Source organism: Hemitrygon akajei, chromosome 10 (assembly GCF_048418815.1).
Source record: "Hemitrygon akajei chromosome 10, sHemAka1.3, whole genome shotgun sequence".
Lineage (NCBI taxonomy): Eukaryota > Metazoa > Chordata > Chondrichthyes > Myliobatiformes > Dasyatidae > Hemitrygon > Hemitrygon akajei.
This window is the reverse complement of record NC_133133.1, coordinates 27,572,221-27,599,054: the sequence shown is the minus strand read 5'-3', so window position 1 is coordinate 27,599,054 and position 26,834 is coordinate 27,572,221. Positions and strand designations below refer to the sequence as shown.

The 26,834-nt window shown below is 41.3% G+C and overlaps 1 protein-coding gene across 6 annotated transcripts in view; it reads left to right on the top strand.

Annotated features, from left to right (window-relative positions):
• acsl4a (acyl-CoA synthetase long chain family member 4a) overlaps nucleotides 1-26,834 on the top strand; it is an 84,585-nt gene that overhangs the window by 38,534 nt on the left and 19,217 nt on the right. For 2 of the 6 annotated variants that reach the window (XM_073057960.1, XM_073057959.1), the window contains exons 2-11: nucleotides 5,187-5,252; nucleotides 6,865-7,099; nucleotides 8,491-8,668; nucleotides 11,488-11,597; nucleotides 16,120-16,258; nucleotides 20,234-20,384; nucleotides 21,829-21,952; nucleotides 22,401-22,472; nucleotides 22,838-22,977; nucleotides 26,466-26,638. In XM_073057960.1, coding sequence (XP_072914061.1) covers nucleotides 6,872-7,099; nucleotides 8,491-8,668; nucleotides 11,488-11,597; nucleotides 16,120-16,258; nucleotides 20,234-20,384; nucleotides 21,829-21,952; nucleotides 22,401-22,472; nucleotides 22,838-22,977; nucleotides 26,466-26,638 — 1,315 coding nt within the window. In that variant the 5' untranslated portion in view covers nucleotides 5,187-5,252; nucleotides 6,865-6,871. Of the gene's footprint in view, nucleotides 1-5,186; nucleotides 5,253-6,531; nucleotides 7,100-8,490; nucleotides 8,669-11,487; nucleotides 11,598-16,119; nucleotides 16,259-20,233; nucleotides 20,385-21,828; nucleotides 21,953-22,400; nucleotides 22,473-22,837; nucleotides 22,978-26,465; nucleotides 26,639-26,834 lie in introns of all 6 variants that reach the window. The other 4 variants (XM_073057958.1, XM_073057957.1, XM_073057954.1 and 1 more) reach the window with 2 other exon arrangements.

Below are 26,834 nucleotides of genomic sequence, written 5' to 3'. Positions count from 1 at the left end.
ACGTGTACATTATACATCCTTGAGATTTGTCTCCTTGCAGGCAGCCACAAAATGAGAACCCCAAAGTCCTCCTCATCTTGATTTCTATTCTGAGGTTGTACCCTCTGATCCCAGACTCCCCCCATAGGAAATATCCTCTCCACATCTACTCTATCCAAACCTTTCAAGAATACATAGGCTTCAATGAGATATCTTCCTCCCGCCCCCCATTCTTCTAACTCCAGTGAGAACAGGCCCAGAACAGTCAAACGTTCCTCCGTATGTTAACCCTTTCATTTGTGAGAACTTCCTCTGAACCCTCTCTTATCCAAGAAAAGATCTGCTGACATTAGAGGCCCAAAACTGCTCGCAATACCGCAAATGCGGTCCCTCCAATACCTTAACACCTCAGCATTACATCCTTGCTTTTGTATTCTAGTCCTTCAAAATAAATGCTAACATTGCATTTGCCTTTCTTACCACTGACTCAATTTGTAAGGAAACCTTTAGGGTATTTTGCCCAGTGATTCTCAAGTTCTTTTGCACCTCTGATTTTCTCCCTGTTTTAAAAAAAAGTTTGCACCTTTATTCTTTTCACCAAAGTACATGACCATGTGCTTCCCTACCCTATATTCCATCTGCTGCTACTTTGCCCATTCTCCTAATCTGTCTAAGTCCTTCTGTAGACTCCCTGCTTCCTCAACACTATCTGCCCCCCGCCTATTGTCGTATTGTCTGCAAAGTTATCAATTCCGTCATCCAGATATGTGAGATATAATGTGGAAAAGAAATGGCCCTGACGCCAAACCCTGTAGAACACCACTGGTCATTGAAAGCCAACTGAGGGAAAAATAAACCTTTATTCCCACTCTTTGCCTCTTGTCAGTCAACCTATCTTCTATCTTCAGGTTTTGTACGACTAGTGTACGTTGTGAAATTTGTTTGGTGGCAGCAGTGCAGTGGAACTTATTTATTTTTATATATGTGTAATTACTACAAAAATAAGTGCAAGAAACAAGTAATGTTGGAATGTCTGTGAGCTCGTGGACTGTTCATAAGTATGGTGGAGGGGAAGTAGCTGTTCCTAAACATTGAGTGTGGGTCTTCAGGCTCATGTGCCTTCTTTCCAATGCTAACACTGAGATGGGGGCATCTCTGGGATGATAAGGAATGACAGATGCCACCTTGAGGTTCCGCCTCTTGAAGATGTCCGCAGTTGGGGAAGGGATGTCCCTGTGATGAACCGGCTGAGTCTACAACCCTCTGCTGCCTATTGTAATTCAATACGTTTGGAGGCTGCATACCATGCTGTCTTGCTGCCAGTCAGGATACTGTTTGCCGTAAACCTCAGCAAAGTATATCGGAAATACTGGGCTGAGAAGGAGCAATTGAAGTGCAGCTTTCTTGTTTTAATCCATTAGTAAATCTCATTTCATTCACGCCAATAATAAACGTCCTGCCACATGATGAAAATGTTAAGGAATTCCTCCTTCAGTCACAGACAACCCAATGAAGTCTTGTTCTTTGTCTTCCAATTCTGCGCATCTGCTTTACAAACTGTCGTCTAACATATCATGTTAGCGGAAACCATTTAAGCATGAGAGCGTGTAATTCCTGTTTTATTAGTCCAGCTACCTTGGCTGAATTTCCTCTTTTTTTCCCCCCACCCATGTGTATTTATTTCATATGAACTGATTTCTAAACAGGTTCCAAAATATTTGAACTTGTCCTGCATTAAACTACTCCTTCAGAATTCAAATATAAACATTGCAAAAGCAGGAAGCTGGATAAACAACTGTGTTCAAAAATGCCTCTTGGCTCCAGCCAAAATAGAAATGCACTTTTTGTTGAAGCTGATGACTTCAGCAGTTATAACACGCAAGATAGAATAGCTGAACCATTGAGAGTTATGCTGGGCAGAAATGGTCTTTATTTGGGCTGCTCTCAGAAGCCTGACACTCAGCCTATGGTCTTGTACGTTGTAGCTCATCTGCATATTTCGTAGGTAATGCTGACGGTTCTTTCCTCTCCCACTTTTCAGAAGCCTCACCACACTTCTCAAATGAACTTTTTCTCCCCCTTCATTTTAGACAAATCCTTCCCCCTCTATCTGCTGTAACCTGCACAAGTGTTTAGCTTAGTTTGGACAGTACGCTGCCACAGCTGTAATATTTGTAACTGTAATTTCATGTGTACTACCTGATTCCCTGGGCTGTTGGGAGATGAAGAAATTTAGTAAAGAAAAATTGAGCCTGTTAAAACCCTCTTTGCAGTAAACTTAAAAAAGGCTATGGATTGGGTGATGTGAGATGTGAAGGGATTTTAGACTGTTTATTTCTAAGCCATAATGTGATTGGGAGGGGTGCCTAGATGGTAATGAGATCTGTGCTTATTGGGGCATATAATTGTTCCTACTGCCTATTTATGGCCCTTTGACTATGAATGTTGGCACAGCTGATAAAGCAGCAGAGAATGACAGAGCTGTCAGGAAAATAGCGTAACATTGCCCTCACCGACTCTCAGGTATGTTGAAACATGCATCTTTTATCTACACTGAACTTGCGCAGCTTCATAAGAGACGGCGTGCCAGGTGACATGGCACAACATCAACTCCAATATATGCTTCACAGTGTGTTTTCCAGTTGATTAGTCTGTGCTTTCAAAGGGAGTTGCACTTTAAAAATGTATGTAGCCCTCAAAGGAAACTCCCTCCCTACGATTGAGCACATTCACAAAGAGCATTGCCACAACAAAACAGGGACCTCTGGCGACCGAGCCACACTCTCTTCTCACTGTTACCATCCAGAACCTTGGGTTCCACACCGCCAGGTTCAAGTACAGTCCTAACCCTTCAACCATCAGGCTCCTGAACCAGTGAGGTTAACTTCATTCAACACTGAACTGATTCCACAACACATGGACTCATTTTCAAAGATGCTTCAAACTCGTGTTCTCAGTATTCATTTACTTATTCTTATCCTTGTATTGGCACAGATGTCTCCTTTTGCAAATTGGCTGTTTTGCCGGTCTTTGTTGGTGCGTAGTTTTTCATTAATTCTATTGTATTTCTTTGTTCTACTGTGAATGTCTGCAAGAAAATGAATCTCAAGGTAGTATATGGCGACATGTATATGTTTTGATAACAAATTTACTTTGAATTTGTCTTTTGACTGATCTGCTATTTACAGAATTTTGGTATGGTTTGTGATAATATTAGATAACCCTGTTCCGGTTATGGGCTGAATGTGTCCTGTTCCTGCAATAAGTGTGTGTTCTGGAAATTGGTGGGACTTGTAGGCATGAAATATTGGCAAAAGTTTAAATCTTTTAAATCAAGGTAATCATTGCAGAGTGCTGAAAGGAAATACTTGACATTTATATAATACTTTTCAGGATTCTGAGTTTCATGCCATCTTTCATAGCCAATGAAATGTCTTTCTCTTGAGGTGCAATTATGGTTGTAATGTTGAGAATTTACAGCTAATTGGTGCATAGAAGGCGCCTTAATGATGGAGAACCATGGTGATGTGTTATGTTAATGACAGACGTGTTAAAATACAAAGATGTCTCCAATGCTCTAAATTGTGTCAGGGAACGCGTGATGTCCTCAAGGGGAAATGAGGCCTTGGTTTCTAAGTAGGTCAACCTTTGACAGCGAGGAACTAGCTTTGATCATCTGCCATTTAAAAACTGGAAGTGCAGGAAGTAGTCGAGATTAGGTAGTTTGTGTTTCGGGCTGATGAGCTATCGTCCAGAATGTTTAAGTGGTAGCAGGGAAGCCAACTTTAATGATGAGGAGGCTGGAGAGAATGGAGTGCGAGGGTGTACAGTAGGAGGAATGGAGTGCTGACCAAAGGTAAAATGGATTGGTGTTGGGATAAATAAGGAAGCAAGTTTTAAATGGGGAAAACAGAACGATTATATAAAATTACCAAAAGAGAAACGTGGAGCTTTAGAAGTTTGAATTGCAAAAGCTGAAGCTGTTCATTAGCTGTAACTGTTGAACGCTGCTTTGAGTCTAGAGGTTGCATGGCATCCAGTCAAAAGAGACTATTCACTGAGCTTGTATTGAGCTTTGGAAAGCCAAATTCAGAGGTCAGAGTGTCATGGGGATGAAATAGATGGGTGCTTGATAATTCTGGGCTACCTTTGCAGGCATTGGGGTTGGGGTTATTTAGTTTTCATCCCCAGTTTAAAGGGATACTGTTCTGTGCAGTACACTGAATTGGAAGAAGTGATATTGTGTTGTCTTCAGAATCAGGTTTATTATCTCCGGCATGTGATGTGAAATTTGTTAACTTAGCAGCAGTTCAATGCAAAACATAATCTAGCAGAGGAAAAAAAACAATAAATAAAATAAAAATAATAAATAAGTAATTAATTACATATATTGAATAGATTTTATAAAATGTGCAAAAACAGAAATACTGTATATTTTTTTAAAAAGTGAGGTAGTGTCCGAAGATTCAATATCCTTTTAGGAATCAGATGGCAGAGGGGAAGAAGCTGTTCCTGAATCACTGAGTGTGTGCCTTCAGGTTTCTGTACCTCCTACCTGATGGTAACAGTGAGAAAAGGGCATGCCCTGGGTGCTGGAGGTCCTTAATAAAGGACACTGCCTTCCTCACTTGGGTAGTGAGGAATTATAAAAGGAGCATGTATTGGTGAAGTTGGATTAGTTAACCAAAGCATTATAAAGGGAGTGGTCCCTTTATGAATTGCTGAGCTATAGGAGAAGAGATTGTGTCTGGTGATGAAATCCTGCTGGAGTTCCTGGAAATTCCAGAGGGATTATGGGATTAACAGTTGAATGGAAAGGCTGCTAGGGTGGAAGGTGAGAATCAGGGTGACCCTGCAATAGTTCTGTGCAGAAAGAGATGGGGAAAAGAGCAGAATTACATGAAATGCAGCAGAGATGTTGGAAGCAGAATAATTGTATAAAATTACTGAGTGGAAAAATGTGAGGTTTTAGAAATATGAAATGCTCGGAATCCTGAGATAGTTGAGGGTACTGTCAACCAACAATTGACAGAATTTATGGTGTTCTCTGATGTAGAATTTTAACCCACAGCCTTTAAACTCCAAGATCAACTAATTGCACTGAGTCATAGATTTTTAGTTGAGATCAAGGAGTGTAAGTAACAAAGAAGAGTATCTGGACTTGCTAATAGGAACAATTTGTTTTGCTTCTGTTTTTTTTTTGGCAGGTTTAAACCAATCCAAAAGTACAGGAACTGCCAAGGACCTGAAGAGTTACCAAAGTAGGATCCCTTGTAAGTACTTGAACACCTCGTAGAAATGTGCTTGTTCACCAGAATAGCTCCTTTACAGAGAGACCATTAGCTGTTTGTACAATGACCCTGGAGGACCGTCACCTGGAAATCAAGATGCAATTTTGTTAAATAATGTTGATAACTGTATTTTAAATGCTAAGCAACAAGCAGTAGAAGTGACTTGTTGTACCAACTCAGCCATAACCTGTGCAGTTATTTTACAGTCTGTGAGAATTGTGTTGCTTTATTTGAACTACATGCTAGAATTGCCCAGAACCCAAAGTCCGGAATTTAGACAACTTTTTTCATGTGCGCATTGTGAGGCACCTTGATATTATTGATGCAGCTGCTGTATAACTAGAGGTGTATGTGCTCAATGGTGCTGTGGTCTGTCACTTTAGCCCAGGCATTTTTTTCTCTCTGGAACTCTGTTAATCAAGTTTCTTCTATGAATGTTCTTCAAATTGCATAGTGATTGTAAGGAATGCTGTTTCCTTGTTTTTCTGACTGGATTATGGTCATTTATAAGGAGAAATAACACTTTACTGGTATACTTAAGTATTTTTGTTCCCTACTTTGTGTTTACTTTTCACTTGGGTTGGAAGAAGCCAAAATTGCCAGTGGTTTAGTATATACCAGTTCATCTCTAGTTGCATTGCTGTAACAGAGTCACAGTGAATGTTAAACTGTTTTTAAAAGCTCCAGACACACAGTGTGTTGTTCTAGATCTTAAACTATTTCCCTTTAGCTTTATTTTGTCAAAGCAGTACAGAGGACACGAGGAGCAAACTGCTGAACTGATCTTAAAAGGGAAGGCCACAGTCTGAAAGTCTGATGTGCATTTAAAGTGATTTTTGTGTGTGTGTGTATTTATATGCGCTTTTGCAAGTTAACATAGGAAGTAAGAGCTTCATGTTTTGAACTGTGTTCTGTGTGGCCCACTTGGTGACTCGATGTCTAACTGGACTCCATCAACACAAGTTTCTGAACTGATGGATTCACATTCACTGGGGGCATGTATGGGAATTTACATCTGACTGCTTCTGAATGGGGATGTTAAAGAGACATTTTGTATGAGTACATGCAGAAATGTGTATCCTCAGCTTATCAATTATAAGGGTTTTTGCCCCACTAATCCTTCCTGCACATGCCTCCGAGTTCACTGCATCATATCACTTTAATCTTTTCACTGCTAAATGTCTGTATTAGTATATTAACCATGGTACTAACTTGTCCGATTTCTCTTTCTCCTGCGCTCCATTTGTTGTGAACTGACCAGTGCCTGCTCCTGGCTTATAAAACGGCGGTGTAGCTTTCGCTTTAGCATCTTTTCTCTTTCCTGGTCACGCCACACTCCAGCATTGCTTTAGCTGTACTGCAACTTCCAGAAGCTGAGCTGAGAAGCGTAGTCAGTTGACATTGAGAGACATTCAGTGGATTCTAGAAAGCTTCTTGCCTCTGGGATTCCTAAAACTTGGAGGAGAAACAAATCCATCATGAAACTTAAACAAGAGGTGCCCCACATTTTCTTGCTTCCTGTCTACTTACTGATGTGGTTGTACACAGTGCTCACCTTTGTCCCATGGTATTTCCTCTCTGATGCAAAGAATAGAAAGGCCATGGCAAAACGAATCAAGGCAAAGCCCACATCTGAAAAACCTGGCAGTCCATTCCGCTCCGCCGACCACTTTGACTCCCTTGCCAGAGTAGACTTCCCTGGGCTGGATACGCTGGACAAACTCTTCGAAGCAGCTGTAAAGAAGTTTCAGAAGAACAGTTGTTTGGGTACGCGGGAGATGTTGAGTGAAGAAAACGAAGTTCAGGCCAATGGCAAAGTGTTTAAGAAGGTAAGAAACTTGTGTTGATATTAATTTACAAATTGTACAAGCAATCTAGAGCAGAAAGGGGAGGAGTTTTGGTTGCAACAATACTTTGTCTATATGCAACTAGACTAAATTGAAGCTTGTGCAGAAGATCAGGAGTTTCAGAGCAACTACTTCAATACCCGGAGATGTAATTGACTGGAATCTAGAACACGATACAAAATGATGGTGGAAATCAGCAGGTCAGGTGTTATCTGAGGAAAATGGCAGCCGATCTGTACTTGACCTGAAAGTTTGACTGTACATTTCTGACCTACTGAGCTTCCTCCAGCTTCACTGTCTGGGTCTGCAGATAGTGAACGATGTTAATGGGCCTGATAGGAGTGACAGGTGAGGAGCTCACAAGCAATAGTTTCTGTCTGAGCATGCAGATTTGTTCATGTTGACCTAAACTCTACATTGGTGCAAGGGTCAAGAGCCAATATCCTTTTCCGCCCCTCCTGAGCAGACAGGCACTGGATGTCTTTTCTTTCCCCTTAAGGAGTTTGAGTCTTTCATTTTTTTTTCCCAGCTTTATGTTCATTCTAGTTCCTTCACAGAAAAAAATGCAAGTTACTTTTTGGCATCAAGAAATATTTAAAATTATTCCATTTGCCAATTGTTGCCAAGTATTTTGCATTCCTGGCATCTCTTTCCATACCTTTTTCCCCCACGCAAACTCTTAAACCATAGAAATTAAGATTTTCCCCACCACCACTCAAATGTCATGCAGTCTAATTCAGTGAAATGATCCTGCTGATGTTTACACAAGGGTATGGCCTTTGTCGGGGAGAAGTTGTGGAATGCACTAGATGCCTATCATTATCCTACCTTTCACCATATGTAAACTTCAATAGCATTTTTAGAAAAATAAGATGCAAAGATTAGCCTTATTTGTCACGTGTACAATGAAGCATTTAAAACACACAGTGAAATGCTTTATTTTGTGTCAATGACCAACACAGTCTGAGGATTGTGCTGAGGGCAGCCTGCAAGTGTTTCTGGCACCAGCATAACATGCCCAGAACTCGGTAGCCCTGACCTGTGTCACTTTGGAAAGTGGGAGTAAACCAGAGCATGCAGAGGAAACCCATGGGGATAACGTACAAGCTCCTTATAGTCAGCATCGGGAATCGAACCCCAGTTGCTGATCACTGGCACTGTAAAGCAGTTGTGCCAGCCGCTATGATACTGTGCCGCCCTATAAATTTCGCAGGGCTTGTCCACTTCCTTGGCCAAGTTTACTCTATGCTACTTCTCGGGTTAGATTCTGCGATGAGGTTGCTTTTGCCAAATATCACTCAATAAGTTGTTGAATGTATCTGTCTCCCAGTACCTTTTGCTTTGATAGCTCATGTGTTATGACTTCCCTGCAGCTAATTCTCGGGGAGTATAAATGGCTAACCTACGAGGAAGTCAATCACCACGTCGATGCCTTTGGCAGTGGCCTCTCTGCATTGGGACTGAAGGCAAAGGATATGATCGGCATCTTCTGTGAAACTAGGGCTGAATGGATGATTGCAGCTCAAGCCTGCTTCAAGTATAATTTTCCACGTAAGTATTTGATGGGCTCAACGCAAGTTGAAAGAGGAGCAGCTCGTTGGGATTTACTCTGGTAACTGAACTAATTGGGATCTGCTATGTTGCTGTTCAGTGAATTGTATTAATGTCAGAATTGGGTCTATATCACTGACATGTGTCATGAAATTTGTTTTGTGGCTGCAGTACATAATAAAAATAAATTACTACAAGTTACAATTGGTTGTCCATCAGGTCCGATGATGAGAGAAAACCTGTGCAGGAGAGTTTTTAAAGTGCAAAGCTATTGCCCTGGGGCATTTCCACTCTCTCGATGTGAGAAGTCCATGTCCAGTGGTACGAAGAAACAGCACTAACTGTGGTCTTCCTTGGCTGCAGTGGATGACCATGACGTCTTCTGTGACTTGTCATGCCCTTCGCTCTCTACGGAACATTTCTGTACCACCTTCCTAGCTGTCAAATCTCATTGTAGATCTCATCCCCACAGACCGCCAGAGATGATTTTTATTTATTTATTGAGATACAATCCAGAGTAGGCCCTTTGAGCGGCCCTGTAAACCTCAGATTTAGTCTGAGCTAGAATATGGGACCAATTAATACAATGACCAATTAATTTACGAGCTGTGGACTGTGGAAGGAAACTGGAGCACCCAGAGGAAACCCACACAGTCACAGGGAGAATGTACAAACTCCTTACAGGCAGCGGCGGAGTGTTGAACCCAGGTCGCCAGTACTGTAAAGTTTATGCTAATCACTACACTACAGTGCCGCCCCAATTTTGTAATAAGTTAAATAAGAAATATAAACGATAAATAAGTAGTGCAAAATAGTGAGTAGTGTTCATGGACTGTTCAGAAATCTGGTAGCAAAGGGGAAGAAGCTGTTCCTAAAACATTTGAGCAGGTCTTCATGCTTTTGTACCTCCTTTCCTGATGGTAGTAATGAGAAGAGGATTTGGCCTGAGTGATGGATGTCCTTAAAGATGGATGCTGCTGCCTTGAGGATATCCTCGATGGTGGATTCGAAGTTCTCTGTCTCACTAGACTGGCACGAAAGGTCACAGACATAGCCCTTGCAAGAGATTGTTAGCTTTGGTTCCATTTACACATCCTCTGTGCTCTGGGCTGGGATTGGCGCTGATTTCAAACCCACTTCAGAAAAGGCAAAAGGGTCAAACTTCTACATGAATCTTTAACTCCTTAAAAGGTAAACCATCAGCTCACACAAGTTGCACTGAAGTTTTGAAAAAGGGCTTGAATGTGATCTGACAAACTTGTAGTGACTTGAAGGAGCTTGTGTCTTCAGAACCTCTCCGATATCTTGAAATGGCTTATAGAAAATGGACAGCTTCATATGTTATCACTTGTAACTTAGGAAACACTGCAACATTACCACCCCCTCCCCACAGCAATGTGACAACCGTAAAGTAATATAATTTTTTCCAGTGAATGTCTATTAGATATTTATCAAACCATTTTTTTTAAAGAGGAGCAAAAACACAGAGGGGAGTTGCTCAGTAAACTGTGAAACTCAGTTTGTCTGTCTTTCTGTGACATTAGATTGCAGTGTGCTACAGTTCCACGTTAACTTTCCACTCTTAAACTAGGTCACTCATTCAGTTGCTTAAAGTTGGGAGAAAATTATTAATAAATGGAGCAGAAAGGTATGATGGTCCATTACCATTCTGGGTAAAAGAGCAACTGGTTTAACACTGCCTTTTTCCAGTAAGTTTTTTATTTCCCTCAATTCATACTGTCATGGTTTCTAACTTGATTAGAAGCTAAACAGTTGCTTTCAGAGCCCCAAAGATTGCCAAACAAGTCACTCCAGAAAGCTCGTATTTCCTGGCGAGATAGAAAGAAACGGATTGTTTATGTCTCATTGCTGAGTAATCGATGGGTGAAAATTGAACCTCGCATGTGTATTTGCCAAGTAAGTCATATTTGAATGGGATTCCTGATAATGACTTGGATCTGTGCTCCGTTTCAAAGGGTGTAACTTTTAATGTTTCCACGCAATGATGTCAGTCAAGAATGGTTGATATTCTAGAGCTAATTTCAGGTCTTTCCAATCTCTCTTCCCAGCAGCTGCTTTCCCGGCTCTTCCCACACACTAAATTTTTTTTTCCAAAACCACTGCAAGTATACTGATGATTAACACGGAGTAACCAGGGCACACTGCTGTTAAATACATCCAATACTTCCCATTGAGCCTTAGCTGTGAATGTCTTCCAGTCACAATGTGTTTCCTGACTTTTTGATCTTTGTTGACCTGATGATTAGCATTAGCCAAAAAGACCACCCGTCTGCTTTTTAAGACAGTATAACTGTGTCTATTTTGGAAGAGACCCCTGCTTTAATATCTTATCTGAAAGACAGGATCTCCAATAGAGTGACCTCACTGTCGCATTGACATCTTAATATAGTGGAGTTAGAACCTTGTAAATTTGGAAGGAAGTGACTGAAGTTGTCTAAGATACACATCCAAAGACCTAAAAATAAGAGCTGGCCATACTTAGCAGATTAAGCAGCATCAGAGGGAGAAACAGTTGACATTTAAGATCAAATTTGCCTTCTGCTCTGGATGTGTTTTGGAAGGGGAAGAGTCCCTTGGCCTCCTGTCTCGTATGAAGGGTGGCACTTTCTGATGATGTAATATTCTGCTGCACTGAGATGCCAATCAACCAATGCCACATTGAGTTTAGCTCTTAAGGCTACCATCAAGAGATTTATTTTTGCCTTTATTGCATGTGAAATGTTAATGTTGAAATTGATTCCTAAGCCTGCTGTGTATTTTGCATAGATTTCAATTAGAGTTATTTTGCTTTGATCTAGTTGTGACGATTTATGCCACCCTTGGAGAAGATGCTGTAGCTTATGGACTAAATGAATCTGAAGTAACCCATCTTATCACAAGTGTGGAGCTCCTTGACTCAAAGCTGAAGGTGAGTGAGTGTTAAACCTATAGAATATTCAAAGCTGAAGATGATCCCAGAAATGAAAGGGTTACATATGAATGTTTAACAAGTCTAAGTCTGTACTCGCTGGAGTTTAGGAGAATGAGGAGGGATCTCCTTGAAACCTATCAAATATTGAAAGGCCTAGCTTGAGTAGATGTGGGGAGGCTGTTTCATAGAGTGGGGAAGTCTAGGACCAGAGGACACAACCTCAGAATAGAAGGACGTCCCCTTAGAAGAGAGATGAGGAGAAATTTCTTCAGCCAGTGGGCAGAGAATCGGTGGAATTCATTACCACAGACATCAATGGAGTCCATATCATTGGATATATTTAAAGTGAAGCTTGATAGGGGAACATCCATTTAGAACAGAGATGAGGAGGAATGTCCTGAGCCAGGGTGTGGTAAATCTGCGGAATTCAAAATCACAGGCAGCTGAGGAGGCCAAGTTTTTGGGTATGTTTAAAGTGGAGGTTGACAGGTTCTTGATTAGTAAGGGTGTTAAAAGTTATTTGCAGAAGGCAGGAGAATGGGGTTGAGAGGGATAATAAATCGGCCATAATGGAATGGCACCGCAGGCTCAGTAGGGTGAATGGCATAATTCTGCTTCTGTGTTATGGTCTTGTAAAAATGTTTGCACATCCCATTGCCTCTTACACTGATGAGTTGCAGATAACTTATTACAATCCATTGATGAAATGATAAAGCAATGTTTTGCATGATCTATCCTTGGGCAATGTCTCCCATCTGAGGCCTCTTTGGAATATGCTCTGAGTTTTATAAATGCTTATAATTTAAGGGTGAAATTTTTCCCAGTATTGTAAAAGTCATGCTGAATCACGTGCAAAAGAATGTTATATTATGCAAGCACCAGTTATAAACCTTGTAGAGTGAATAAAAACTTTAATATTTTGATCCGTCAGTGTGTGATCCACTTTGCTTTTATCAATGCATTTGATGTGTCCCAATGTTTCAATTTGACTAGTAAAAATGGAATTCAACTTGAAATCGAGAGTTTGATTTCAACATTTAAAAGTAATTTGGATAGGTACGTAGATGGAAGGGATCTGGAGGGCTATGGTCCAGGTGTAGGTTGATGGGACTAGGCAGATCAATTGTTTGGCATCGAAGGGCCTGTCTTATGTTGTCGTGCTCTATGACTCTGTATAAATTAATTAGTTTAAAGTAATTACCAATTTCTGTTGAGTAACAGTAACATGAAATTCTGATAGCTTACAGTGTAATACCAGTTATCATATTTCCTTAAACCCGTGGCCCATTGAATCAGTACTGGATCCCTTGTATAATTTCCTCCCCTCCCGTAACTCAATCTATGCCCCTATAAACCCCTCTTTCACACATGCCAGTTCATGACACATCTCCAATTCAACCTCCTGTGACTTACATTAATGATAATTTCTATTTAGATAATTTCTAAATTATCATTAATTAGAAATTAATGATAGTAAGACTATCAGTCAACATAGCTTTGGGATGTGGGAGGAAACCGGAGCATTCCACTGAATGCCACAAGGAAAACCTGAGAGTAAGTGGCGTCAGAGGTTATAAGCAATCTCAAATTACTTAAATTGTGAGATGATTTCAGTTCCTGCATTGCCACTGTAGATTGACAATACTTTTAAAAATATTTCTGCCAAGGCTTGCCATGTTGAAAAGAATGTAAAAATAAGTTCAAGAAAGACTGTTACTAAATAATTTAGTGACTTTTTTTGAACTTGCTCTTACCACCTTAAATATAAATAAATTAGTTATATAAATAATAATCAGTCTGCAAGCTAGGGCTTTTCTCTTTGGAGCAAAGGGTGGTGAGAGAGACTTGACTGCAGAAGTTGACAGGCGTAGATCAAGTGGGCAGCTGGAAACTTTTCTAAGGATGGAAATGGCCTATACAACAGGGCATGATTAGGGAAAGTATATGGGGGGGGGGGGGGAATGTTAGGGGTAAGTTTTTTGACAGCGGTGGGTGCATACAAAGCCCTTCCAGAGGTGGTGGAGGCAAATACATTAGGAACACTTAAGAAACTCTTGGGCACAAGGATGAGAGAAAAATGGAGAGCTTTGTGTGAGGGAAGGGTTCTTAGAGTAGATTAACAGGTCATCACAACATCATGGGCTATAGGGCTTTTACTGGGCTATGTTACAATTATTATTGCTAAGTATTCGTTCTCTGCAGTCCTGTCCCTCTCAGACAGGTCTTCACGTACTTCTGCTGCAATCCCCATCACCCCTTTCCCCACCACCACTCTGCAATCCCATCTCTCTCGGGTCCCACCACCAGCTGTTGGGTCGTCAGAAGCTCCAACTTCCTCTCACCCCTACCATCCCTCAACACCCCAAACCTCCTTTCTCCTCAGACACTACCAACCATCTTCTCCCCCCCCCCCCCCACCTTCTGGTCCCAGTTCTCATCAATGGCAGGTCTTCACTACTCCCTCTGACCTTCCCCTCTCTGAGGCAAAACATTCTGTCCTCACTAGGAACCTCACCTTTGTCCCCCTGCGCCCATGCTTCAGTGAGTTCCGCACCCGCCACAATGCTGAGCCTTTTTTTCCCTCCATCTCCAAGCCTATTTCTTTGGCAAGGACTCAGCACCCTGCACCACTGACCCCTTCCCCTGTCTTCAACCACCCCCCCCCCACTCCTTTTCCTGGACACCCCACCTTGTTCTTCTGCCTGCTCTGGATCTTTTTTTGTTAACTGCTGACAGGACATCAAGCGACTCGAATTCAATGCTCCTCTAATTCCATCCTCACTCCTTCCAAACGCTCTGCTCTCCACTCCCTCTGCACCAATCCTAACCTCACCATTATACCCGCAGACAAGGGGTGTGCTGTAGTAATGACATACTGACCTCTATCTAGCCCCAACTCCCCTCACAATTTCCCATCCCCTTTTCCCTCTCTCAACTTATCTCCTTGTCCGTCCATCATCTCCCTCTGGTGCTCTTTCCCCTTTCCTTTCTTCCAGGGCCTTCTGTCCTCTCCTATCAGTTTCCCCTTCTCCAGCCCAATATCTCTTTCACTAATCAACTTCCCAGCTCTTCACCCCTCCCCTTCCCAGTTTCACCTATCACCTTGTGTTTCTCCCTCCCACCTTTTAAATCTACTCCTCATCTTTTTTTTTTCTCCAGTCCTGCTGAAGGGTTTCAGCCTGAAATGTTTACTGTACTCTTTTCCATAGATGCTGCCTGGCCTGCTGAGTTCCTCCAGCATTTTGTGTGCTGCTTCGATTTCCAGCGTCTGCAGATTTTCTCTTGTTTGTCTGATTTGTTACTAAATGTTTAGTATTACTAAACCAAAAATTCTTAATATTACTACCTAAAGATTATTACTAAATAATTAATACACTTAATACAAAAAGATCTCAAAAGATTGAGGTTTTTTTTAGCTTTTCTATAGTTCGTCAGAATTGTATCGCGTGCAATTTGTTTGAAATGGCATTAAGATGAGTATGACCAAATGGAATCCAGACATGAATATAATGTAATCAAACAATCGTTTGGAAGATGAAATGAGGCAGATAAGATTGTGTACAGGAAAAGGGAATCTAAATTAAGACTATATAGGTACAATGCTGCTGTTAATGAAATATGTTGCGTAAGGTTTTACAACTAGCTCTGGAAACGGAAATGTTGTTTTACAGGAGCAACTGAAAGGCTTGAAGTTAATTGTAGAAAAGGAATTGGTTCCATCCCTAGTTATGAGGGAATAAAAGATTACGGAAAGAAGTTGTTATATTTTTCCCCAATCTTCCTGGTCTACAAATTGAGCATCAAGCGTGTTATATGAATGGTGAGCTGTATGGTTAAGAAAAACAATCTGACCAGTCATCGATCAAAATACCATGGGTACTGGAGCTCAGAAGCAAAATCTACAAACACAGAGAGTGTAATAATGGAAAACTAGGCTGAGCGTATACATAATGGAAAGAGGATGTAAAGCGTAGGAAACAAAATCGAGAAGCTCAAATACTTCTCGTAGTAAATAAGTTCAAGATTTTATAAATAATAGCATAAAATTGGGTAGAATCTCTAATTAGAATAAGATGCTGGAAATGAGAATATACAATTTACAAGAGGGTTTTAAAAGTTATAAACAGTTCTGATGGAAAGAGTTTTTCTTCTAAGAAGGATGATGCAAGGCCATCTGCTCAATTCCCTGATGGGGAATGATTTAAGAGGAGATTGCTGGGACTGAGTAATATTTGTCAAATGCACAAGGTATTCATTGTGGGAATAGTTGGATCGGTGTTTGAGGTTGAAACAAACTGCAAGGCTGAGTGGAGAGAACAGGTCAAGGAAATCAGTTCTGGATTGCTTGAGCGAAGGACTGGCACAGGTACAAATGGTCAGATAACTTTTGAGGCAGTAAACATCTGTGATCTTCAGTCGTAAGAAATTTACTTCATAACTAACTATAAAAAAAATTATACAATCCAGCATATCATCAATCTTTTTTTTTAAATTCATCTTCAAACTTCTCTTTTGACAGAATGTACTACCAAAAATTCAGAATCTGAAGCATATCATTTATGTGGACAAAAAGACCATCAATACTTCAGGATACCCGGAGGTTCTTCAGATTCACAGTATGGCTTCAGTGGAAGAGCTTGGAGCCAAGCCAGAGATATGTACGTGCAGAAGGACTTTCTTACAACTTGTTGCTTGACGGAATGTTTTGGAAGTGACTGTTGCTACTGCTCGCTCACTGTAGGCAAATGCTCGAGGAGGGAGTCAAAGTCAGAAATAAGCCTTTAGGTTAACTAAATCTGTACTGATCATCAAGCACATGATTACACCAATCCTAGACTTTTTTTTGCCATAAACTTTGTTGATTCTCCCCCCCCTCACCTACACACCAGGGGAAATTTGCAATGGCCAATGCACCTACCCTACATTTTTATCTGAGGGAGAATGGAGTTACCAGAGAAAAGCCATTCTGATATTGGCAGAACATGCAAACGTCAGGGATGGCATCAAAGCTCATGATTGAACTCTAGTCGATGGAACACAAGGACAGGAGCAAACAGGATCAGGGGCAGTTTGCCTGTTCTCTCTGGCTTGACCCACCTTTCAATATAATCACGCCTCATTAACCATGACTTCAATTCCTTGTTGTCAGACCCACATAGTTTTTGACACCCATACTCTTTAAATACATCTAGCTCATTGGCCTCTACAACTCTGGAACTCTGAATTTGAGATTCAGCATCCTCGGTGAGAAGAAATTTCCATTTGCCTCTATTTTTTTTAAAACACTTTGAAAGTATATCAGATGCAGACATAGAAGAGTAGTGTCCTGGACCAGCCATTTGGCCCAGGATGCTGAACCCATCTTGGTGTCAATTTATATTCTCTCTTGCTCCTGTATATCAATTCATATCGCACTATTGCCTTCATGTTCGTGTGTCTATTTAAAACGTCTCAAACTCCACCTAACTTCTTCATTCTTGCCCAGATCTGCCACTTCTCTGCCCACATCTGTAACTGTTCTATTTCCCACTGCATTAAGTGATAGTCCTTTACACTGTCCACAACCCCACCAGTCTTGCTAATCCACAGACTTGCTAATTAAACCATCTACATTTTAATCCAAATTATTGATATATATCACAAGCAACAGAGGTCCCAGCACTGATCCTTGTGGAATACAGCTGATCATGGGACCTCCTCCCAGAATAACAGCCTTCCGTCCTTACTCTATCTTCTATGGGCAAGTCGATTCTGAACCTAAACTTGCAGTGCATATTTATCTTCTGAATCAATCTACAATGAGGGACCTTACAATTGCCTTACCAAGGTCCATGTAGATAACTTCCACTGCCTTACCCTCGTCAAGCTCCTTTGCCATACTTTTTTCTTTTTAAAAAAAAATTGATCAAGATTGTGAGGCATGACCAGTCCCGCACAATGCCATGCTAACAACTGTCTCTAAGCAGGCCACGCCTTTCCAAATATGTATAAGTACTATCCCTCCGTATCCCCTCCAACTGCTTCCCTACGACTGCCATGAGACTCACTGGGGCCTATAATGACCCAGATTATTCCCTTTTTCCCCCCCCTTTTAGAACAAAGGCATGAACTACACTCTGATCTTCTAGGACCTTGCCCAATGCTGGTGACGTCCTGACCTGTGGAGTTGAGGTATCAGCTCTATGAGCTATGCCACTGTGGTGTCCTTCTGAACTATTCTAAGAATATCTAAGTTAAAGTCTGTCCCGAGCCTTATAGGCTCATCAAGCCGGTGGTTATGCCAGTTTCCGTGGCGTGAAGCGACTGAGAGTACGAGACCGCGCCCCCCCAATAGGACGCCAGTCTTATCGCGAGGTTAACCCCCAGCATTTTGCCTGTACCCATTTTCAGCTGGGTGGACTGGAGCGATGTGTGGTTAAGTGCTTTGCTCAAGGACACAACAGGCTGTATGGCTGGGGCTCGAACTCACGACCTTCAGATTGCTAGTCCAACGCCTTAACCACTTGGCTATGCGCCAAGGATATCTGCATTTCACCCTTGCCCTATTTCACCCTTGTCCAGGAGAACAGAATATTCAGCAAGTTAATCGAAACTTTAAGCGGTATAAGTTGTATTAAAAGGTATTTTATTAAAGATGAGTAATACTTTCATAATAAGTCATGCATAAAGAACATAGTGTGCATTCTGTAATATCGTTCACACCGCAGCAGATTTGAACTTTCAGATGCCTGTCTAAATCTTTTCCAACTTCTAGGAGGGGCTATTAAACACAGATGAGTGGTCAGTGTTGAATTTCAGGGTAGTTTTACCATATCTAGTCTCTACTCGGCACTGCTTATGTGGCCGAGTAGCAGTAACCGTTTTCTTGCACTGCCATTCTTTTCTGGGACAAAGTTCATTCCTGACCATGACTGCCAAGTTTTAATTCCGTATGTTCTGTTTAAATGTGAGAATTAGCCAAAAAAACAATTCCGTAGAAGATTCTGAAAAATACTTTTTGACTTCAGCAGTGGTTTGGATTGTGGAACCAGCTTCCACCATGTTTATTAAATAATTTAAATTTGGTTAATTTAATAATCAGTTTTAATTTTTTTTTAAATACTTGGATCTTAGCAGTAACTGAACTGCTTATTGAAGAAGAAATCAATTATCATACACATGAAATTCTACAGATGCTGGAAATCCAGAGCAACACACATAAATTGCTGAAGTAGGTCGGCCAGCATCTATGGAAAGGAATAAAGAGTTGACGTTCTGGGCCGAGACCCTTCATTAGGACTGACCTTTTGACAAAGGAATTTGGTTGCCCTTTTCCTGGTCTGGTTTATATGCAACTTCAAAAAACAATTCTTAACTGCTCCCTGAATTGGCGTAGCAAACCACTCGATTGAAAGGCACTTGGAGATGGCCCATAAATGTCATTCTTGCCACAATGCCCACATATGAAAAAATATAACAAACTGGAGTCATTGAAGTGATTTCCTTAGATGCATTTAAGAGGGGAAAATGAGTTGGTCTATGAGAAAGAAAGAAATAGGATTTGGTGTTGGGGATATATGAAAAGGCTTGGTGGGGGGGAGGTTCTGGTGGTGAAACACTAGCCTTGACATGTTGAACGGAGTGACTAGTTTTACTGTGAAAGATTGAGGGTGAGCAGATTGTGCAACTAAATGTGGCTTCTGTTGACTGTAACTGGAAATGCAGAGCTCATTGAAGTGCAGTCTACTGACTCATCCCAAAGCACTTAATCTCCGCATCCTTGCCCTGGTTCTGACATGCCACCAAAAACTTCTCAGCCATTCTGTTCCCAGAACTTGAATCCTTTTCCAAGACGAATGAACAAGATACTTGGTTTGGCATTTGAGTGGTAAAGGTTTGGAAGGGTATAGACCAACTTCAGGCAGAAATCCTGAGGGAGAGGAAAATCCGGAGGTGGCGTCTCTAAGGAAGTCCTCCATTGAGTTGAACGCTGACTGGCAGCTCCTGCGATGCTGTTGGTACGAAACTGTATCAGTCTCTGCCATTGCTTTGGGTTCATAAGATGCATGGAGAGGGGGAGCTTGCTCTCCATATTGTACTGCCCAGGCTTGCATATCTACACAGCTAGGATGCAGTATCCATGGTCGACCCATGCCTAGGAAGGCACTTTGGTCAGTGTGAATGAGATGGGTTGAAAGGACTAATTTCCATGCTATATAACTCCTGATTCCTTGACTCTGTAATACCGTCCCACCCAATAGTTTCACATCCCCATCCCTATCTGCTCTCATTTAAATTAACAGTTACAAAATAACTTGAGCCATAATTCTTCCCAGCAGTGATCTGTGGCATTTTTCTCTGGATCTTTGGATCAAAACACAAAATATCACCAAATTCTGTGCGCCACATTAGAGGTCTGTTTTCTTTTGGATCACGTAGACAGTCTTGTGGGAAAAACAACCTACCCCCAGATGTCTTGGTCATTCTAACATTATTACAAAGTCTTTCCATTACATGTTAAGCTGTACTGCCCAGAATTGCACATTTAAAAACAATCCATGTACAAATTTAAAAATGAGAACCGCAGCTGATGTGGAAGATATTCCGTATTGATAAGTTGTCCAACGCTGATTAACAATTGTTTTCCTGCACAGCGGACACAACCCCTTCCCGGCCCAGCCCATCGGACCTAGCAGTCGTCATGTATACTAGTGGGTCTACGGGTCGACCAAAGGGAGTGATGATGTTGCACAGTAACTTAATAGCGGGAATGACAGGCCAGTGTCAAAGGATACCTGAGCTGGGGTAAGTAGTTACATTTCTGCAGCTTTTCTTTGCCTGGTTTTGACAGATAATGCTGCTAGTTAATCTAAGATTTAAGACTGTCATTTGTTAAAATTGACTTTGTAGGCCTGAGTTATATGATCATCATTTAGAAGAACGAATGAAGAAGGAAATCTCATTGACATCTGTTGAAATCTATCAAATATTGATTGGATGTGGAGAGGATGTTTCTTATAGTTGGTGAGTCTAGGACCAGAGGGCACAGTCTCAGAATAGAGGGAGGTCCATTTAGAACAAAGATGAGAAGGAATTTCTTTAGCCTCTATGGAGGCCAAGTAATGGAATATAGTTAAAGCAGCATTTGATATGTTCTTCACAAACAAGAAAAAATCTGCAGATGCTGGAAATACAAGCAACATGCACAAAATACTGAAGGAACTCAGCAGGCCAGGCAGCATCTATAGAAAAGAAGAGTACAGTTGACGTTTCTGGCCAAAACCCTTAATCAAGATTGATGAAGGGTCTTGGCCAGAAACATCAACAGTTTACAACTTTTGCATAGATGCTACCTGGCCTACTGAGTTCCTCCAGTATTTTCTGTGTGGTGCATTAAGTTCTTGATTATTTACAGAGAGATGACAGGAGAATGGTGTAGAGAGGGATAATAAATCAGCCATGATAGAATGGCAAGGCAGAGCAGATCCAATGGGCTAAATGGCCTACTTCTGTTCCTATGTCTTGTGGTCTTGTGAGGCTTTTTTTAATTACAAAATTTTGGAGCTTGGGGCATTCATAGGTTGTACACTATCTCACTGTAAACTATAAACACTGGAATAGTAGGCTTTTTTTAAAAAAAAGCTTTAAAAACTCTGGAAAAGCTCAGCAGAGCAGGCAGCATCTGTGGAGAGAAATAGAGTTGCTGTCTGTACTTGATGACTTTTTAAAGGAGCTAGGAGAAGTTAGCCAAAAGAAGGTTTAAGCTAAAACTGGAATAGAATTCAGAGAGCCAGCGAGAACTCGAGGGGAGGTATGTGATGGGATCAGAGGCAGAAAATTTGAATGGCGAGGAAGGTGAGGGAGACAGTTCAGCTGGAGCCTCGTAATTTAAGATTAGAATGTTCTCACCATTTACAACTCAATCTTTCAGTCCCGGCCCTTGCAGTCTATTTTGTGTGGTTGTAGAATTCTATTTTAAACTTGTGCCATGATTGTTTTATGGTATGTACCCAGCCTTTATATTTTCATTGAATTGTTTAGAAATGCCTAATCTATTGTTACACTTTAAAAATGGTTTTATCAAAGAGAAAAGCTCTAAAATTTTGGAATCAAAATTTCTGAAATATACCAAGTTTCATGAATTTTGTTGTATAAGTCCTCATGACTAAAACTAACCTCATGGACTGAATGAGTGTTTCAGCATCAGTCCTTTGCAGTTTTTACTAAAAATGCTAAAATTTATTTCTAGACCCAAAGATACATACATTGGATATCTGCCATTGGCTCATGTGCTAGAACTCACTGCAGAAATCTCCTGTGTTGCTTATGGCTGTCGAATCGGTTACTCGTCTCCCCAAACGTTGTCTGACCAGGTGAGCAACACTTTGGACTTTACAGTAATATCAAACGAGAAAATCTGCAGATACTGGAAATCCAGAGCAACCCACACAAAATGTTAGAGGAACTGAGTACAGTCGATATTTTGGGCCTTCACAGTAATATAATGCCTTTTAAGAGAGGAAGTTATCTGTAACTTTAGAATTAATTTCCTGTCAAAAAGCATTTTTATAAATTTTGTGTATCTCTACCTTAGAAGGGGAATAAGCTACTTGGTTTTGTAAACTTAAAAGAAGTGGAAATGGATTACTTTTATAATGGGAGGTTACATTTCACATTCCCAGTTCACTTGCTCTGCACTCTTTCTGAGCTTCTATGTTGCTAAATTTGCTTTCCAGACTACAGTTGTTCAGTAGTTGAATGGAATAAGTTAAATAAACAAAGTGGCAACACTTCTGAATTTTGTTCTCTATTGTTTCACAGTCAACCCGGATCAAAAAGGGCAGTAGAGGGGATTGTACTGTCCTGAAGCCAACACTGATGGCAGCAGTCCCAGTGAGTGTCTGAATGTTAACAAGATCTTAAGTGTTGTAGCCTGGGGTATAATTTCTAGTAAAACACTGTATTTATCACCAGAATCCCAAAACTCGTGGGGAGAGAGGTATGTGGATCCAGGGTGGATTCTGAAGGAACCTTCACTTTTAAGTAGAATTGTCATTTGGGCAGACAAAATCACAATCTGATGGAGACTATTTTGCTAAATATCAGTATTTTCTAACATGTAATTCCACACTGAAGTTTTGCTAACAAACATGGGGATATTGATTCACCATTATAGGGTATGGCTGGTGGGAGAAGGGGAGGCACATTGTTTCTTTGAATATTTTCCCATGGTAAACTGGCTGCCTTTGTCTTTTCAGGAAATTATGGACCGAATTTATAAGAACCTCATGAGCAAGGTGCAGGAAATGAGCTACTTGCAGAGAACCATGTTCAAACTCTGTTACGATTACAAGTTGGAACAGATCAAAAGGGGTTACGACGCACCTCTTTGCAACCTGTAAGAAAACTCAATATTACCTAAAAGATTTCACTGAAACTTGATCTAAATTGCTCTGTATTGGCACAAAAATCAGTTTTATTTTGGGAAGTATTTTTAATATAGTTGCTGTAGTGAGATACGAGTGGGCTTCACTCATTTCTTGCCGCAGTTCTGCTGGCGCTAAGCTTTTGATGTGCACACAGATACTTGCCAAAAGACAAAGCATTTAGCTTTTGGACTTACACCAGCCAGGGTAGGGACGAGGACCTTCCCACCTGATGCATGAAGAGATTCCCCACCTACAGAGAGCAGACACTTGAGGACCCTTTGTCGGATGGGAAGGGCTTGGAGTTATGCTCACATGCGGACAGTTCAGCCTGTGTTGCTCCTCCCCGGCCCACAGGCAAGCTTCTGATTCTGCCAACTTCTGTTGGCAAGCAAGTGATTTGTTTTGTGTTTCAGAGAAACGCTGTTCTGGGCAGACTAAGGCAGTTTGGCATTTGACCAGGACATAAAATGCACATTCTCAGAGCCCAGCCTTAAAAGAACCAAGCTGTATTTTCCTTAAACAACTACCGTAGATTCCGGATTTTAAGCCGCTACTTTTTTCCCACATTTTGAACAGCTTTGAACTTTGCGGCCAATAATCCAGAGCGGCTAATGCAAGGTTTTTTTCATGCCGCCTCGTAAACATTTTGCCTCGTAACAGTAGACCAATAAAATTGATGAGTAGTTCACAGAGGTCCAGTGAAATTGTACGATAAATCAAGCGCACTTTCACAATTAAATTATTGTAAATCAGTCATTTGTACTCACCCTCATCAACATGGAAAACACTCGAAGCATTGTGCTACCTACCCTCTTAGTTTAAACTATATTTGTTTTCTGTACTACATCGCGGGATGCTATGACGACACACCCGGTTTCGCGGCGTCTTGTGGGAAAATGCCGTTTGCGATGAAACGGAAAGGAGGGGGTCGAGCGGCGGAGCGGCTTTGGATCCGAGCGAAATCTGCTTTTAAATGCCGTTTGCGATGAAACGGAAAGGAGGGGGGGAGCGGATTCCGCGAGCGGCTTTGGATCTGAGCGAAATCTGCTTTTAAATGCCGTTTGCGATGAAACGGAAAGGAGGGGGGGAGCGGCATTACGCGAGCGGCTTTGGATCCGAGCGAACTCTGCTTTTAAGTTAAAGGTATCAATAACTTTTCCTGGTAGGCTGCAGTATATATATTTTTTACCAGTCGTTAGGAGATATTGGAATGTTGTTCAGTAAAGAAGTATACGCAACGTATATTTAAAAGTAGCCGCGTACGGGCACGGTTCGAAAAAAAGCATTTGCAATATGTATTTGTTTTTGTTACCATATGGATTTAATTAAAAGTTAAAAAAATCCTCACGTGTAATATCTTTCTGTGTAAATATCTCATATTACAACGTGGGACACCTGCGGCCGAAAATCCGGTGCGGCCTAAAATCCGGTGCGGCCTTTACATTTAAAAAAATGATTTTATTTCTAAAATTAGTGCCAGCGGCTAAAAATCAGGTGCGCTCTGTAGTCCGGAATCTACGGTAAATGCACTTTACCCTGATAGTAACTGTAAGCTTGTCTCTCATGGTAGATTGCCTGCTTTTGAGAAATCTTTCACTTTCTTCATGAGTGTAGCCTTTCCTTAATCTTAGTTTGGAGGTGAAAACATTTGAGCTGTGTCTCTTTACTACCTCTTGCCTCCCATGTTTGTTTCTTACAAGGAAGCAACTGCTTGCTTCTTTCAGTGATGCCCTAGGACTGTCCATTTCATACTGAGGCCTTTCTGTTAGTGTCATCCCACCTTGGGGCTCCACGGTGGTGTACTTTTGAGGGCAAACCAAAATAGTCCAATAGTAATAAGTCTGAATGAATGTCTGCTTTTAAACATCTTTGCATTTGTGAAGATTGAGGTACGCAGGTATTGTTTTTTTTAAAAAGCGGGTATAGATAGGGTAAATACAACGGGTATAGATAGGGTAAATACAAGCGAGCTTCCCCCCCCCCCCCACTGAGGTTGGGTGAGACTTGAACTAGGGATCATGGGTTAATGGTGAAATGTTTAAGAGGAACATGCAGGGGAAACTTCTTCACTCAGAGGGTGGTGAGTGTGTGGAACGAGCTCGGGTTCAATTTCAGCATTTAAAAAAAATTTGGGTGAAAAACATGAATAAGAGGTAACGGAGGGCTATGATCTAGGCGTAGGTCAATTTGACAAGGATGAATAATAATTTAGCACAGAATACATGGGCCGAAGGGGCTGTTTCTGCACTATAGTGCTCCAGGACTATATTATCCAGATGATATAGTGTGTGGCACGTGGCCAAGTTGTTAAGGCATCGGTCTAGTGATCTGAAGGTTGCTAGTTCAAGTCTTAGCTGAGGCAGCGTGTTGTGTCCTTGAGCAAGGCACTTAACCGCACATTGCTCTGTGACAACACCGGTGCCAAGCTGTATGGGTCCTAATGCCTTTCCCTTGGACAACATTGGTGACGTGGAGAGGGGAGACTTGACCAGGCCTCAGTCATCATCAAAAATCGATGGACAGCCGAAGAAGAAGATTTGCACATTTTGATGATTAACATTAATACAGAGCAAATAGTGGATATAGGCTGGAGGATGGAATCCCAATTCTGCATTTGGTAAAGGACTGTTTTGGGAGGCAATTTGGGCATCTCCAGTGGTTGAATTATAAAAGACTGGGCCTGGGTGAGAGGCAGCAGCTGAAGTCCCTGAGGCTAATAAAGCTGGAGGAGGTTTCAGAGTTACTTAGAGGGGCCAGGTTTGTTATTCTTTCTTAAACTGAGCTATCACTGGGTAGACAACCACTGTAGGTCACTGAGCATGGATGATGGGGAAATAGGAATGGATTTCACGATATAGAGAGAGTTTGATAAAGTTCAAAATGTTAGTAGGATGGTATCAGGTCAGGTGAACATACTAAAATATTGTTAGCCCACTGTTCCAAATTTGCGCATCACCAACTTCCCAAACCTAGTTTGGGGAACTTCATAGAGTATTGTAGATATTTTATTTGATAGGGGCAGCACGGTAAAATAGCAGTTAGTGCAATCGCTTTATAGCATCACCAGTCACGGTTTGATTTGCACTGCTGTCTATAATGAGTTGGTATGTTCCCCCTGTGGCCATGTAGATTTCCTCTGCGTGCTACAGATTCCTCCCACGTTCCAAAGGCATATGTTAGGGTTAGTGAGTTGAGGCCCGCTATGTTGGCGCTGGAAGTGTTATGCCGCCTGTGGGGCCACCGTAATCCTCAGAGCATGTTGGTCATTGATGCAAATAATGTATTTCACTGTATGTCTCAATGTACATATGACAAATAAAGCTAATCTTTAAATTGGGAGGGGGGGGAAGAGTTTGTCATGCAGATCTCTATCATTTCCAATACTTTGGGATATTTGCAATCTCAAGTATCTTTGAGACCCATTTTAAAGAGCATTTTTTCTTGTGTTTTATGATAGGTTATTATTTAAAAAAGTAAAGGCACTGTTGGGAGGAAATGTTCGAATGATGCTGTCTGGAGGTGCACCTCTTTCCCCGCAGACACAGAGGTTTATGAATGTGTGTTTCTGCTGTCCAGTAGGCCAAGGTTATGGCTTGACAGAAACATGTGGAGCTGGTACCATCACCGAAGGTGAGTGACTGAGTTAGCAAGAGTGCTGCTTGGAGTGTGGTAATGTCTCATGGGAGAGCAAGAGAAGTGATAAAAGGAAATTAACTGGGGAGACTTGATATACTACAGGCTACAAAATGGAGTTGGAGGAGGATTATTAATTATTGGTGCTGTATTTTAATGTGAACTTCAGCAAATCTTTCTTTTGTGTGTTTGC